The sequence below is a fragment of the Eumetopias jubatus genome, unplaced genomic scaffold (assembly GCF_037043125.1).
Source record: "Eumetopias jubatus isolate StellerSeaLion01/CBP00866 unplaced genomic scaffold, mEumJub1_p1.0 scaffold_11, whole genome shotgun sequence".
In the NCBI taxonomy this organism is placed as follows: domain Eukaryota; kingdom Metazoa; phylum Chordata; class Mammalia; order Carnivora; family Otariidae; genus Eumetopias; species Eumetopias jubatus.
In genome coordinates this window covers 119,431,477-119,448,361 of record NW_028274817.1, presented here as the reverse complement: position 1 = coordinate 119,448,361, position 16,885 = coordinate 119,431,477, and the positions used below count along the sequence as shown (strand labels likewise).

General features: G+C 45.8%; 1 protein-coding gene across 2 annotated transcripts; it reads left to right on the top strand.

Annotated features, from left to right (window-relative positions):
- Positions 1–4,394: 4,394 nt before the first annotated feature.
- On the top strand, positions 4,395–15,799 carry HCCS (holocytochrome c synthase). 2 transcript variants are annotated; one of them, XM_028115061.2, is made up of 7 exons: positions 4,395–4,512; positions 5,070–5,213; positions 7,509–7,660; positions 10,193–10,341; positions 11,143–11,262; positions 13,671–13,757; positions 14,311–15,799. In XM_028115061.2, exons 2-7 carry the CDS (start codon positions 5,102–5,104, stop codon positions 14,507–14,509), a joined length of 819 nt encoding a protein of 272 aa, XP_027970862.1. In that variant the 5' UTR covers positions 4,395–4,512; positions 5,070–5,101; the 3' UTR covers positions 14,510–15,799. The 2 variants fall into 2 exon arrangements, with proteins under 2 accessions (XP_027970862.1, XP_027970863.1); XM_028115062.2 differs by having other exon boundaries at positions 4,395–4,540.
- Positions 15,800–16,885: the final 1,086 nt, after the last annotated feature.

The window sequence follows — 16,885 nt, the reverse complement described above, 5'->3', positions numbered from 1 at the left end:
ACTTCACATCTGTTAGAATGATTACTCTCAAAAAGACAAGAAATAACAAGTTGGATATGGAGAAAAGAGAACCCTTATGAACTGTTGGTTTGAATGTAAATTGATGTAGCCACTATGGAAAAACTATGGAGGTTCCTCAAAAAATTAAAAATAGAACTTCCCTATGATCCAGCAATTCCACTGGGTATTTATCCAAAGGAAATGACTAACTCAGAAAGATACATGCACCCCTATGTTCACTGCAGCACTATTTAAAATAGCTAAAACATAGAAGTAAACTAAGTGTCCACTGATGGACAAATGGATAAAAAAAATGTGATACACACACAATTTAATATTATTCAGCCATATTAAAGAAGGCAATTCTGCAATTTGTGACATGGATAGACCTTGAGGCCATTTTGCTAAGTGAAGTAAGTCAGACAGAGAAAGACAAACACTGTATGATCTCACTTATATGTGGAATCTAAAAACAAACAAGCAAAAAAACAATTAAAAAACCAAATTCACAGATAGAACATATTGGTGGTTGCCAGAGGCTGGAAGTGAGGATGGGGTGAAATGGATGGAAGTGGTCAAAAGGTACAAACTTCCAGGTGTAAAATAAATTAAGTCCGGGGGATACAATGTACAGCATGGTGACAACTGTTAACAGTACTGTCTTACACATTTGAAGTTGCTAAGACAGCAGATCTTAAAAGTTCTCATCAGAAGAAAAAAAATGGTCTAACTGTGCAGTGACGGATGTTAACTAGACTTATTGGGGGTGATCATTTCACAATATTTACATATATCCCAGCATTATGGTGTACACCTAAAGCTAATCTAAAATTATATGTCAATCATATCTCAATTTAAAAAATATTTTTAAAACCCTGCCACAAAAATTGTGGGAAAGACAGGGAGTTATGGAAGAAATAGACAATCATGGGAAACAACAGAGAACTGTGTGAGACAGGGAATTGTGGGAGATCATAAAAAATTGTGGGAGACATGGGGAATTCTGAGAAAGGACAGAGAATTGTTGGAAAGGGAATTGTGGGACAAACTGGGGAACTGTAAAGGGAGGAATATTATGAGAGAGCCAAGAATTGTGAAAGAGATAATTGGGGAGAGATGGGGAATTATAAAAGAAACAGGGAATTATGGGGGAAAAAGGAGAATCATCCAGAAGACATGGAATTGTGGGAGCTCTAAGAAGTACAAAAGCAGCACTTTGTAAACATACGCTACTGTAGGTTTGGAAAGGAGACTTATTTTACAAGGACCAGTCATAAGTTCAGTTTGTAATTACAAAAGACCTTCAATTTTTCTTCTCTGCTAAACTCTTGAGTCTGACAGCAGGAGTTCATATCACACTACCACAGATTGGCAAACCCACATGCACTGTCTTGTATAGGCAGATGTACACACACATACACAATACACACGTATACTCTCACACACACACTTGTACACGTACACATACACACACAAACACAACATACATAGAAATATATATGCACACATATCTTGGAAATTTCAAACATGATAACAGAAATAAACTAATAAATGGTTGGGAAATTTTTTAAATCTTACAAAAAATAAAACAAGATGAAAAAGTGATAGAATAATATATAAGAAAATTAGAGAGTCAGTCTAGGAATCCAACATATGAGAAATAGAGGTTCCTTAAAAGAGACAATGAAGAAAGAGGGAGTGGAGCAAGTTATCAAGAAAATTAATAATACAAGAAAATATCCCCAATGTGAAGGTTATGGGTTTCCAGAATGAATGGTCCCATCAGGTACCAAGCCAATGAAAGCAAAGAGGTCTATATCAGCACACCTTTTTTCAGGCCACTAAAAGAAAGAGAAGTTAAAAATATTGTTGAGCGAAAAAAAGAAATGACACTTGACTTTTCAACATCAACAATAGAAACTAAAAGACAATGAAGCAACTGCTTAATAATTCTGAGAGAAATGTTTCTAAACCTAGGATTATATATCCAAACTACCAATCACGTGGGAGGGTAAACCACAGACGGTTTCTGGTTTTCAAGACCTCAAAAACTGATGTGCTCCCAAAACAATGCAAAGAAGAATACAGGGTATCCAAGAACCAGAGATCCAACACAGGATAGGAAAAGGCTGAAAGGAAGTGCCAAGAAGATGACTAGCAGAAATCACTTCCAAACATTTTAGAATTGGGCAGTGGCAGAGGGGACGTGCTTATCTGTGAGAGAGGGCTCAATGGAAAAAAGGGAAACATATATATTTGCTGATGTATTTAAATGCATTGGGAGGAGATTTACAATGCAGACAGGAAGCTTAGGGATAACCTAAAAATCCGGACAAAGGGGGAAAAGGCAAGTTATTAAATTCTATTGAAAAAGTTGTACGAGAAAAAAAATCATCTTTGGTCATAACAAACAGTCCCAATAATGTAAATACTAAACTGTGATGTACCCAAAACCATGTAACTATTGGCACAGGGGAGGGACACGTGTGTTTGTGTTAGCATGTTTGGAACATGGAAGGAAAAGTAGAAGAAACAGGTAAAGAGCAGTAAGTCTTTGCCTGCGGAGAGTGGAAATTGAGGTTGAAAGTGCCCCCCCAGTCTCCCTACCCACCTATAGCTCTCCTTTAATGCCCTGTTTGGTAGCTCCTTCTTTATAAAGCATCCTTGTTCTTTCCTTCCTATCCACTTTTGGCACATGACTCTCGAAACAGTCACTTCTTCCCCTTTGTCTCCAATAGTCTGCACATACATACACTGAGATGTAACAATACGGTTATTTGTTTGCTTGCCTATCTCTCCAATTACCAGAGGTTTTGGGCCTTCTTGTGCCATACGCCCCTGTGGATTGTGGTGAAGGCTGTAAGTGTCTTCTCAGAATAATATTTTTACGTATATAAAACAAAATACAAGAAATCACTAACGAAATCAATTATATTAAAAAGAAGTTATCCGCATATTTTAGAAAAACAGATTTTGATCATTAAAGGTCAGGTTCCCCAGGAAATATACATTGATATAACATAGATTTTAAAATGCTGTCTTGATCCAGTTTGGTCAGTTCCCTTTTTTGAGCAGCTAGGTCCACACTCACCAACCACCTCCCTTGCTGGGCTCTCATACTCTGAGCCACTATCCCCTGTACACCTGCTCCAGAGCCTACCTCACCTGTTCCTTCCCCCTGACCCCCTGGCTCACGAAGGACTCCAGCACTTCTGCATGTGGCATCCCACCATGTGATGTATAACCCCCCTCTTGGGATCTATGAGCACAATAAACTGTTTATTCAATGGTAGCTGTTTCCAGATCTGATCAACTTCACCAAATCTAAATAATAATCAACAATTAAACTTATTAAAATGGCTGAGACTCCAAGCAATGTGCATCAGAGTGCTCTCATGAACAGCAATGAGAGAGCGATGGGAGGTCTGGGCAAAGGGAGAAGTCGAACTGTGATTGCAGTCACAATGGAAGCCTCAGTCCCTGACACTGGGAGGGCCCTTCTGAGGTGACCTCCTTGAGGCGAGAGCCTGGGGTTTATGTACCCTTGCAGAGGCCACTTGGAGGCAGCAGCCTGTCCCCAAGGAGAGGATGTGATTTTGCCTGAGGCAGTTCTCTTTGGCAGAGGGCAATTCCTGGAGAGAGACTCAGCCCAGCGGTGTCAGCTGCTAACAGCCCCCAGCACCCTGGAGATGGCCCACCGGGCCCTGAAGGGCCATCTGGGCATGCTTCACAGTTCCATCACAGTGATACAGAAAGGCATACTTCTTAGTAACACTTTTAAGTAACAAGATAAAATTATCTTAATTTCAAAGTAGTGATGAATAGTATTTTAAGACAGAAACAACCATCATTTGTGACAATTTCTCTGTGGTTTCTATTAGTGCCACATATTGCTGACACTACTAGGATTTGTTGCCTGCATTCCTGGTGGAAAAAATACTGAATTTCTGTTAGAGATAAGTGAAAATACAGACCTTCAAGTCCACACACCCAGTTAAGAAGGCCTTGGGAGCCGGAACCTTGATTTGTTCATTTTGGGATCTCCAGAGTTGGCCGCAGTTCTGGACACCTGCTGATGTTATTTGAGTCATTACTATAATTACAACTGATGAGATACAATTTAAAAGATAGGAACTTAAAACTAACACCTCTAAAGCAACCCTTCTGCGGCTTAAAGGAGCTACAGTAGAGAGCCTCGCTCTGTGGAAGTCTCTGGCTCAGCCCAAACTCTCCCTGCCCGCGCTGGTCGGGAGGGGCGGGGTCGGGGAACCGGCGCTCGCACTTATAGGTCGAGGAGGGAGGGGGCGGACCCGCTTCTGCGTGCTCGACGGAAGCCCTACCTCTTTAGCCCGCGCCCCGCCTCCTGCGCGCCCGGAAATCCCGCCTTCGGAAAAGGAAGTAGCGGTGCGCTGGGGCGCCAGCGGTGACCGCGACGATAGCGGTGACCGAAGGAGGAGAAGGCGGCCGCGGGCTGGCGGTTAGAGGCGGGGCCGGTTCCTCGGAGCGGCTCAGGTGCGGAGTAGCAGGCTGGCTGAGGCCGGTGGGTTTTGGGGTCCCAGGACTGGAGCAGGTGGGACGCGGAGGGGCCGTATGAAGACGACTTTGGCCGCTTTCCCCCCTCGGAGGTCCTTTCCTTCCCTCCTTCCTCGAATCCCTTTTCTGCGCTGTACCCTGCCCTGTTTCCCAATCCTTTTCTAAGCCCGGGTGTGGCGGTGTAGTCTGGACTCCCCTCTGGGTCACCACGTTTAGGGCTCCCTGTTACCCAGACCTACACTCCCTCTCCATGACGTAGTTTCTCAGGGACCCCCCCTTCACCTCACCCCCAAAATCCGCGCATCTTAGAAACGTGCCCCTAAAGGTTGGCGTGGTGTACATTTCACACTAGTATTTCCCAAAGGGGTTAATACATTAAAGCTATCCCTCGAAGTGGATACCTTGCCCTGTAGATTTACATCAGAATGACAAGGAGGAAGAAAAAGGGTTGGGCAGATTAAGAAGACCAAGGGAGCGGTCGGAGTCCAGGCATCGGGCATTAATCTGTCTTTTTGCTTTGGCACGTTTGAGTTTAGAATTGTTTGCAGTCAGCGCGGCGGTTCCAACCATGGGTTTGTCTGCATCTACCCCTGCTGTTGCAGTTCAGACCTCAGATGCTTCAGATCATCAGACGGCATCCCCGCCTTCAGGATGTCCCATGCATGAAGGGAAAATGAAAGGTAATTGACCCTTTGTCTAGAAAATAAAAACAAAAGAGAATTCTCAAAAGGATTTTGAGTAAGAGGCAGCATAACACGCTAGTGGGGCAAGGTGAGTTCTCTCCTTATGGTGCTACTTACAAGGTATGAGACTGTAGACAAGTTACTTTTCTAAGTCGCAACTTGTCATCTGAAAGATGAGGATATAATAATATTTCACAGGGCTATTGTGACAAGTAAGATAGTGCATGAGAGTGGAGTGATGGCTCCATACGTTAACCCTTACCCCTCAAAGTTTGCAGTTAGCGTTTCTTAACCTGGGTGGCCACCCCCATTCTCCCCCACCCAGGGGGATAACATTTGGCAATGTCTGGAAACATTTTTGTTGGTCAAAACTGAGAGGAGGTGTTGCATCCAGTGAGTAGAAGCCAGGAGTTCTGGTAAACATCCTGCAGTGCACAGTACACCTCTGCGACAAAAAATCTCCTGGCCCCAAATGTCAAGAGTGCTAAGGTTGAGAAACCTTGGTCTAGATCTGTCTTTATCTGTCAAGGCAACTTTACATCTGTTGCATTATTCATCTTTGTAAAAGTAAGTCATTGCTTACGGCCGTGCTGTTCTTTCCTTGGGTGCAGAGGTGAGAATGGATGGTCCACATTTGCTTTAGATTGTTTATATAAAAGTATGACCTGAAAAACAGTTCCTTGCATTGTACTCTTTGATTCCCTTGGTCATTCAGCAAGATTTTACTCGCTGCCCAGTCTGTGCCAAGCACTGCTGGGTTTTGTTTTTTCGCTGAGAGAAGAGCAACGTATAGAACAAAAAATCCTTTGCCTAATGGAGTATACATTCTCATCCTCGTAATCCTGTGTGGTAGGTTTTCTCCGTATTTTTTATTCAGGAAACTTAAAAGCCACACATCTAATAAGTGGCAAAGCCAGCAAAAACTCTGTGACCTTGGACAAGGACAGACCCAGTGCTCTTCCAGGGTTTCTCTGTACAGGAAGAATGGAGACAGTTGGACAGAGCTGATGTGTTCCTACTCTGAGTGTCCCCGGGTAGATCATAGAGCCCTGAATATGGTTTTATTTCATTTACTGTGTATCCAGAAGAGTCGTCAGTCAGATTTGTTTGCATAAGTAAAGAATGTGGATATTTGTAGGCGGCTAAAGGGGCTCCTGGTTATATGGGAAATATATCAGTATTTTCTCACACCCAGCTGGGATCAGTGACCCAGGAGAGATTGGCACTCTGAATGGGAGCAGAAAGGGGGTAGAGCAAGTCTCCCTTCACCCCTCAAGTGGACAGCTGTAAAGGGTCCTAGGGAATGAGGGTCTGCGAGGAGAAATGGGAAAGGAAGTGAAAGGAAACTTGTCTTTGGTGTGGAGGGCATCCAGCATATTCTTGGTGTTACTGCTGCTGCCTAACACAAGGATCCCTTACTTGGGCAGCTGTCTTCCTGGGCCGTGACTCTCCCCGTGCCTGCCCCCTCTCCGCAGTGTAGGACCAGCTTCTCAATCTCCACCCTTGCTTCCAGTAGCACCTGGATTCTTGGACATCAGCTGCCCCTTCTGCTGCTGCTCTTGTAGGTTCAGACCTTCCCTCTTAAGTGGCATCTGGACCCTACATGGACTATGGAACATTTTCTTTAATATGTGCCTTTTCTTGCTAAATGCTTGCTATCAATTGATGGGGAATAGAACCCCATCAAGGGGTAGTTTTCTGTGCCTTGTTTCTGTCCTGGAGCAAAGCACAAGCAGAGGGGCATTCAGACTTTTCTCCAGGAGCCTTTTTGAAGGCTCCTCTGCTCATTTCCATCTTCTGTCTCCAGTACCTGAGAGAAGGCGTCAGTAAGCCTGGCGTCCTGTGTCCTCATCAGGGCTGGGCCTTGTCTGGAATCTGAATTGAAAGTCAGGGAGACCCGGTAAAACATGGCTGGGCCTCTGCTTAGGTTCCTCCGTGACAGCTCGCTGCTGGGAACCCACGCAGGTACCTACTAGCCCATCTCTAAAACCACGGAATGCACAATACATTCTTTTGCAAATGTTGAGATTTGTTTGTTTTTGCTGGGGGCATGACACAGTAAGGGAATGGGTACCCATTTCTCTTTCAAGGGGAAAGTAAATTTGTAGAACCTTCTGGTCTATAGGATATTACAATGTTAGCTAGCCTGGCTCTTGGCAACTTGGAACCATAGAAACCTGGCTTTGCCTTTGATGGTGATCACTGGTCAGAAATCCAGCTCTTTAGGGCCAGGATTGAGAGAGCCAGATGTCCTGCCTTTGTGGTGACACTTTTTTACTTGATTTATTTCAGGCTGTCCTGTGAGCACAGAGCCATCTAACCCAACTTGTGAGAACAAAATGAACTCTGTGCCCTCCCACCAAGATCGTGCATATGAGTACGTGGAATGTCCTGTTACGGGCGCTGTGGCTGAGAATAAGGAGAACCTAGATCCTTCTAATCTGGTAATTCACACCCAGCCCCTCTTCCTGGAACATTTTCTGCCGAGATGCTTTCATGAACTCCCAAGACAGACTGCTGACTGCTAGGATTAATTCTCCTTTCCTTTTGAAATAAGTCTGATATTCCATCCACATTGAAAATCCTGAATGCATCGCTAATTGTAGTTTCAGAGAGTGCCTGATAAAGGGAACACTGATCATGAAGTGCCAGAGTAGGCTGACTGGAAAGAAGCCACGCCAAAGGAATATTTCCTTTAGAGATAGTGGAAGGCGGGAAATCCCATTAGGAGTGCAGCTAGAATTGGTAAAGGTGTTTCTGGTCTTGGGAAACCTCATAGGCACGATGCCTGATTAGGCTCTGTTTTCCAGCACAGCCGGGTACCAGCCTGTGTGAGAGTTGCTGGTGTGCTACAGCGTCATGGGGCAGCCACCAGTGGGATGCCGCTGAGAAAGCAAGGACAAGACAAGCGTGGCCTCACCGCATTCTGTGATAGTGTAGGAAATGGAGGTTTCTTGTTTGAAATCACATTTTAATGGAGAGACAGACAGACTCAGATCTGTACTCTGGAAGGCCAGAATAGGCTTCTTAGAAGGCCAGGGTTATCAGAAGTATTTAGACATATTGCCTAACATTTGAAGGAACTAGAAATATTTAGTCTGGAAGCGAAGGGGTGTGTGTGTGTGTGTGTGTGTGTGTGTGTGTGTGTGTGTGTGTGTGTATGTGTATGTATGTCATATAACATAACATTTATAACAGTACCATCAAGTGGGTGGTTTGTAAACAACGGACATTTCTTTCTCGAAGTTCCAGAGGCTGAGAAGTCCTATTGGAAGGTGCTGGCAGATTCAGTAAATTTGGAGGGACACAGACATTCAGCCTCAACACTCAGTAATGACCCTGCCAAGCTGTAAGGAAACTGGTGCGTTGAGGAAGAAGGTGGACAAGATCAGGGCAGCACCGTTGATGTTTGAGGCCAGACAGTTCCTTGCCGTGGGGCACTGTCCTGTGCTTTGTAGGCTATTAGCAGCATCCCTGGTCTTCACCTGCCAGATGCCAGGAGCACCCTCTTTTTCTCAGTCACGACAACCTAATGTGTTTCCAGATATTTCTAAAAGTGCCCCCGTAAGACTACTGTTCTAGATAATCTCTAACAGTCTAGTGGGTCAGAACATGGGCCTTTTGGAACCCCACAGACCTAGACTTTTACCCATGGGATCGTTACCTGTAGCAAGAATATTAATAACAGCCAGCATTTCTTCTGGTGATATCTGTAGCCCTTGTGCTAAGCACCATACACACCCTCCAGTAACCCTCGTCCCCATCTTTAGAGCTGAAGCCACTGAGAACGGGCGAGCATGCAGTTTGCCCCACATCACTCAGCTAGGAAGCAGCAGGTCCCAGACTGAATCCCAGCTGCCTCTGACATGTGTCCTTCAACCCCCTGTGGTGACGATGCAGGGAAAATGCTCGGTGTGGTGCCTGGCATACCCGGTTCTCCCGCTACCGTCATTCTGGCCGGGGGGGTGGGGGGGGCGTATCGTGATTTAGTGATAAATGTGCATCTGCTAGAAGATCTTTCATACTTGCAACACAAAAGAAGTTCTAGGCCAGGGGTTCTCAACCAGGTGTGATTTTGCCCCTGGGAGGATGTTGGTTGTCACAGCTTGGGAGGGGTACTGTTGGGTAGAGACCAGGGAGGTTGCTAAAAATCCTACAGTGCTCAGAACAGACCCCCATCACCATAAGTCGTCCAGCTCCAAATGGCAGTGGTGCCTGGGGTGAGAACGCTGGTCCAGGGAAGGCGTTTGCACGACAGTGTTGCTGCCCCTTGTGTCTGCGAGGAAGGAGGCTTGTGGTGTCGCTGCTCTATAATGTATTCGGTCCGGAGACCGAAAGCATCGGCACGATCCTAAAAGTAAAGAATGTTTTTTTTTAAGATTTTATTTATTTATCTGATGGAGAGAGACACAGCAAGAGAGGGGACACAAGCAGGGGGAGCGGGAGAGGGAGAAGCAGGCTTCCCGCCGAGCAGGGAGCCCAATATGGGGCTCGATCCCAAGACCCTGGGACCATGACCTGAGCCGAAGGCAGACACTTAACGACTGAGCCACCCAGGTGCCCCACGAATATTTTAAAAGAAAGTGGTGGTATACCTATATTTTATGAGATTTTTCCTCAGAAGAGTGAACAGTCATTTTTGAAAAGCTCGTCATAGAAAGGTTTTTAGAAACGTCTACAGTCGTGATACTAGTTTTTACTTCTTAATCCTTGGGGAGAAAGAGACAAAGAATGTTAACTGCAGTGTGTATTTACCATTTGTGAGAACTTCAACAAGAAGGAAAACCTTTGGAACTCCGACTCTTCAGAACAGCCAAATTATCTGGGAGAGCTGAACTTTTGCCATCACTGGCATAATAGGGAACCTGTACCTTGTGTGTGATGCATTGCTTTCCAGAAAGTCATTGATTATTATTGTTTGTTTCTACTTTATGTCCTATTTCCAACATTTAAAAAAATCTGCTTAATTTACCTAGATGCCACCACCTAATCAGATGCCGGCCCCCGATCAGCCGTTTGCACTGTCTACTGTGAGAGAGGAGTCGTCCATTCCGAGAGCAGATTCGGAGAAAAAGTGGGTTTATCCTTCCGAGCAGATGTTTTGGAATGCAATGTTACGGAAAGGGTGAGTGAGCATATTACTGAGAGTATAAATTTGCTCATCAAATTCATTTAAGAATTAAATGTTAAAGAGGTTTTCATCCCCAAACATAAAGTTTTTGTAAGCTAATCAGTATATAATATTCAACTGATTTTTTCAGACTTAAAAGAATTTAAATGCAAGGCCAGTGTATTAGTTGGGATTCTCCAGAGAAACAGACCTAACAGGATGTGTTCTTATACATAGAGATTTATTATAAGGAATTGACTCACGTGATCATGGAAGCTGAGAATTCCCATGGTCTGCAGGCTGGAGACCCAGGAAGAACTGATGTTTTCATTCCAGTCCAAAGGCAGGAAAAAACCAGTGTCCCAGTTCAAAGGCAATCAGGCAGGAGGAGTTCCCTTTTATTTGCAGGAGGCTCATTCCTGTTTTATTTAGTTCTTCAACTGATCAGATGAGGCCCACCCACGTTAGGGAGAGCACTCTGTTTTACCCGTTTAAATGTTATTCTCATCCAAAACACTCTCACAGACATACCCAGAATAGTGTTTGCCCAAATATCTGGCCCCGCCCCACATGGCCTAGTCAAGTTGACACATAAGGTTAACCCATCATCGCCATTAGTTTTTAAAAAATACTATTATGGAAAATACTTAAAGTTGGGGAGTCATTAATCAGTGGTACTGACTGAAAAACTGTCACCTTATGGTCCTTTGATATGTGTGTAAGTGGTTCTTGGTCACTGGGTGAAACGGATATGTGCACTGATAGCGCAGAATCCTCAGTAAGGTGTATCGTGCTTTAGCGGACGTTCTTTCCTAGGTGGAAGTGGAAGGAGGATGATATTAGTCAGAGAGACATGTATAATATCATCAGGATTCACAATCAGAACAACGAGCAAGCCTGGAAGGAGATTTTGAAGTGGGAAGCCCTTCATGCTGCGTAAGTATGTCTGAGATCTTAAACAGCCATCCTTCCAGCGTCTTTCTTATTTTATCCCAGCTTTCTAGAGTTTGAACCTTTTATTCCAACAACGTGTTATATAATACATTTTAGGCGGTGGGCCTGCGTCAGTGACTAGTGAGAGACCACTCCCACGCAGCTGTGTGAAATGGCAAGCATTTCGTTACGCTTATGGATTCGGTGGGTCCCAAGTGCAGAGAGGACGGAGCAGGGATGGCTCGTCTCTGCTCCCAGTGTCTAGGGCCTCGGCCAGGTTCTGATCAGGGATGGCTTGACAGCCGTGGGCTGGGATTCTCTGAAGGCTGGACCATTTACTCATCTGGTGATTGATGCCGGCTGTCCGCCAGGACACCTCCCTACAACCTCTCATTGTGGCTGCTGTGGTGGCTGGGTTCCCAGAGCTAGAATTCCAGAAGGCTCCAGGGAAGCTACATCTCCCTTGATGACCTGGCCTCAGCTGTCCCACAAGTCTGCCCAGGTTCAAGGGGAGGGGCTGTAGACCCCACCTTTCAAGGGGAGGAATGCCGCTTTCCACTGAAGGCACAGCATGTGCGATGGGAAATGGTACAATGCTCTCTGCCCCAAAGCTGATAAGAAAAGTGGTTCTGTTCCCTTAGCAGCATTGAATCCCCATTAGGACTAAACATCGAGGGTTGTCTTAGCACGTGGGCCTTTTTCTCGGAGAGAATAGGTGACTGCAGTCGAGTGTGTTGGCAGTGATGGACCATCAGTCAGCTCGAGCAGTCGTCCTCATACTTGAGCTGCGTCGGCATTGCGTACGGGTTTACTAAAACACTGAGTGCTGGGCCCCCACCCCCAGGGTTTTTCAATCAGTAGATCTGGGGTGAGGCCCAGACTTGGTCATTTCCAGAACAACACAGATGCTACTGGTTTGAGGAGTCCACCTCGAGAAGGGTAGGGGTGGGGAATGTCAGCGCAAAAAGCCAGATTGTAGCATCACGGGCGGATTACATTTTAAATTCATGACAGGATCGCCTGGGGTGGCTCAGTCGGTTAAGCGTCTGCCTTAGGCTCAGGTCATGATCCTGGAGTCCCAGGATCGAGTCCCGCATCGGGCTCCCTGCTCGGCGGGGAGTCTGCTTCTCCCTCTGCTCCTCTCCCTGCAGGGAGTCTGCTCCTCCCCCTGCTTCTTTGCTTCCTTGGTCTTGAATAAATGAAGTCTTTAAAAAAAATAAAAATCAATTCATAATAAAAGTGATTAACTTCTTGGCTAAAGTCCACTGAATGATTTTGTTAAGATGTTCGGGGTGGTGTTTTTTTTTTTTTTTTTTTTTTAGTATTTGGGCTCTGAGGTTCATTAGTAGCACTCCCTGGGTGTCCTGGGCAGGCACCAGGCCTGGCAGGGGTCCGTGTGAGGAGGGAATGGCTCAGCAACCAGGATTCCCTTCTCGGTAACCCAAGGCCAGCAGGACTCAGCTCTGTCCCCCTCCCAGCTCGCTAGTGAAGTGAGCCGCAAGTGTCCGAACGTGTGCTGGAGCGAAAGCCACCTGCTAACTACGTGTAGCGGGACGTTGGAGCAGAGAGAAGACACACAAGGAGATTCCACTTTGTTGGTTTCAGCCCCCCTTCTAGTCATTTTTCAGGGTCCCTCAAAATTAGGTCGGCCTTTTAAAGACACCTGCTACAGCCTCCAGGGGAAAGCCTGCCTGGGTTGAGTATACTTCTTTGCCAGTGACCCTCTTGAGAAGAGCTGCTAGTGAGTAGTCGATAAAAGCAGGAAGTAAAGTAAGGCCGAGGGGCCTCACGTAGGGCTCGGTCACACGGGGGCTTGTTCTCTCCCTCCCACGTCGTTAGGCCCAGCAAGGCTGAGGCCCCTCCTAACAGTGACAGCAGCTAACAAGATAGGGGGCCTCCCGTATTTACTTACCTAAGGAACTGGTCCAGCACTAATTTCATTTGTTCTTAGGGATTCTTCCAGCATTTTTCTTCAAAAAGGCTTGTTCATTGGTTTCAAATGGAAGAAGAGTGGAGGATGTTCTTTTATTTGTTTAAAAAAAAGAAAAACCCTGCTGCCGGGTGTGAAAGTCGAGTGTAATGCCCAATACTTAACATTTCTTTTTTTTTTCCCCTGAGAATATACCTGTACCCACCCCCAGCAAGTGGAGTCCCCTTCCTGACTCCTGGCAAGATTGCTGTATTCGGAATGTAGTGGAGGTGGTGCAGCGTCCTTGAACCAGAAATACAGAGCAATATTTTTATCAAATAGGGATATTTCTTTGAATTGTTTTGAAAGTTCTCTCACTCTGTAAACATGAAATTATGTAAAATGCATACAGAAAAATGTGTGTTGTCGAGAAACTGCAACATCACATTTCTCAACGGAGGGAAAATATTTTAATAGGCTTTTCTTGTTTGGAAATTTCTAGGGAGTGTCCTTGTGGTCCATCATTGATCCGGTTTGGAGGTAAAGCGAAAGAGTATTCACCAAGGGCAAGAATTCGTTCCTGGATGGGGTGAGTGGCAGTGCAGAAATGTTATCGTACGTTCCTCAGGTCAGGGTCCGCTTTCCCTTGGCACCCAAGCCAAGCACTCAGAACTGCAGTGCCATCTTCCAAAATGTTATCAGGATTCAGCTGGAGATCTCTCCCTCTCCCTCAAGTTTGCCTGTTGGTGGGCAGACTTCTTCAGGTTTCGTGCGTCGTTCCCTGTCTGATTATCGTAGCCCTGAGCTGAGTTGTCTTCTGTGTTTTTGGAACTGTCCGCTTCTCCCCCCACGATCTCTCTGCATCTGGGCACTCAGCATCCCCCTCTTTTCTGCCAGCCTAGACCGATTCTTAGGTCGCCCTGGGAGCTCTGCAGTATCTCAGCCGACCTCCCTGGCCTGGTCTCTTTCCTGTAGACCGTGTTGCCTTGCGGGCAAATGAGCCGTCGTCTGACATGGGCTCATCACGGCTCTGCGGCACTGTCTTCAACACAGTAGACGGGTGCTTCGAGCCTCACGTCCTGGTTAGACCTTCGACCCCGAGAGCAGGTGTTTTCATGCTCGCAAACATGTTTTCATTTCAGCTACGAGTTGCCTTTCGACAGGCACGACTGGATCATCGACCGTTGTGGGACGGAGGTCAGGTACATCATCGACTACTACGATGGCGGGGAGGTCAGCCGGGACTACCAGTTCACCATCCTGGACGTCCGGCCCGCCTTGGATTCGCTCTCGGCGGTGTGGGACAGAATGAAGGTCGCGTGGTGGCGCTGGACTTCCTAACCGCTGCTTTGTTAGAGATGGGGAAATAGAAACTATTTTTTTCCCAAGCAATACATTAAACTATTTTCCCCAAACTGAATTGCTCTCATGATGTAATGGGAATGGCAAGTAGGTGAGGACGCCTTTCACGTCCCGTAGTAAGGGTGCCCTGGGCCGCGTTCTTTGGTTTTTACCTCGTGCAGTCTATAGCAGGTAGTTGGAGGTTTCCTTCCCACTTGGCCTAAGTGGGAAGCGCGCTCCCGTGGTTTTTCCTTCAGCTGCAGTATTGCCTGTGTATTTAATCTAGAAAAGTGAGCAGCATCTGAAAAAGAAGGTTTCTTGTCATGTGAAGAGAGCTGCTTTTCTCCTTACTCTTTCTCAGGAATACTTGAGACGTAGATCTGAAAGCCCATGTTCTGCTGAGGAGCTTTTAGCTGGCCAGATATTTGAACTAATACTATTTATTACAAATAAGTAGTTCTGCTTTTGAAAAAGTTACCGGCGTCTCTGTCCCTACAAGAGCAGCGCGGCCTTAAGAAGACGCAGAGCTATCCACTGGCAATGCCCTCAGCAAGTCGAAAGCGCATCTTGGCTCCAGATTCTCAATTGTGAGAATTTTTCAGGCTGGACCTTGTTCTAGAATAGTTTCAACTCCCCCATGGTTTGATGATGCACGTGCATTGGAATCTATGTTTTCACTTTTTAAAAGATTCTCACTTTAACTCCCACTATCCTGCTCCGTACCTCTGCTCCCAGCAAGCACGTCTCACTGCCTGTGGCATTTGACAGTTTATGCCCCCCCCGAGTCCTGCTCCTCCTGCCCGAAGCCCTCCCTCCAGCCGGCCTCACCAGAACCTTGAAGGCTTGGCGCTAATCGCAGCACCAGGACGGTCCCTCTCGGAAACACGATTCTATGTTGTTGAGTGTTAGGATTTACAAGAAGAGCGTTTTTCTCCAGATACAGAATGTTTCATCGACTCACTGTCTCGGTGCAGATTTTTTTCAGGGAGCTCAAAGTTTGCCGTTGAAATTCTTTCTACCATTGATTCATAAACTGGTTGTTCTACCTACAGCATGTTACAAATGACTCTTGGGGGTTTTCTTAAGTGTTGATAATATTCTTTTGATTTCCCTGGAGTCTGGCGTTAAGTTAGTTGAAGGAACTGGCAGTCGAGTGATTCATTTGATACCGATTTTTTTGTTGTGTTGGTTTTGTGTGGTGTTTTCAAAATCGAACAACTTGAACATCTTCTACATGTCAAAATATTTGTATATTTTAAAATAAAATAAAGCTGATTGATAGTTCCCAGGTTTGGCTTTTCAGAGTCACTTCCCATGTCGCAATTATTTCTGCAGAGAGAACCTTCCCAGAAGTCATGCTGTAGTATCCCTGCTAGCGGCCGTTTTCCCCTCTGTTAATCACGTTTTAAGCTACTGAGGAAAAGAATTACTGTTGGCATATTGTTTTTGGTCCTCAGTGCTACTGAGTAAGTGTAGGATAAGGCATCATTATGGGAAACAAAGTGGTGTAACTGGAAACTGAAAATTGAGCCCTAGGCAGGGGTTCCCGCCCCCCCCCCCCCCCCCCCCCCCGAAGAGCTGTACTAGTTCTTGAGAAAAACCACTCCTGGAAAAGACAACGGCCTACTGGGTTTCGGAGCTCTTTTGGGGCTAGATCATACCTGCTCATTCGTGTCCAGGGGTCAATACTCCCCTCCTCTGAGAGGAGGCTTCATTTAGAACTTAAAATTCATTGTGGATGTTCTCCGGGGTTTTAGGCTAAGTCTTCTCTCTACGCTGTTAGCCCTGTTCAGAATCAGAACAGACTCCTGTCCTAAGGCCAAGTATTAGTGAACAGGGTGGGGTTGGAACTGGGCTTGTATATGAAACTGGAGCATTCCTAGCAGTTCTCTGTGTCTAGGGAGCTGTGCCCTCTGCATCGCCCCGGGAATAGGAAATGCAAAAAGGGCAGCCCTGACCAGCGAGGTACTCAGTCTTTTGAGGGACAGTCTGTAAATGAAATGATGGTAAGTCCAAGAATCCTAATTTAAAAACAGCCTGTGGTAATCTAGGGGGTGCAAGTTTACTTAAGTATTTTTTAATATATATTGAATGTACAGTTACCGATTTGAGTTCATCCTCTACCAGAGTTACTCCTTCCTAGCTAAAGTGAAGAGATGCACACTTCATGCCTCCGCTCTACAGTGACTATGGGACTTGTACTATGGACCATGTGTGTCTTCATAGGCTTAAGGCCACGTGCGGTGACAAAACAATGCACGTCCTCCAAAAGGTACATGTGCCCCCATGTTCACTGCATTATTTGCAATAGCCAAGACATGGAAACAACCTAAGTGTCCACCAAGAGATGAATGAAGAAAATATAATATATACAGT

Excerpts from the sequence above, each read along its gene's own strand:
- HCCS (XM_028115061.2), top strand. The coding sequence starts at position 5,102 with ATGGGTTTGTCTGCATCTACCCCTGCTGTTGCAGTTCAGACCTCAGAT. Across the intron at positions 10,342-11,142 it reads AATGCAATGTTACGGAAAGG|GTGGAAGTGGAAGGAGGATG; the intron begins GTGAGTGAGCAT and ends GTTCTTTCCTAG. Across the intron at positions 13,758-14,310 it reads AGAATTCGTTCCTGGATGGG|CTACGAGTTGCCTTTCGACA; the intron begins GTGAGTGGCAGT and ends TTTTCATTTCAG.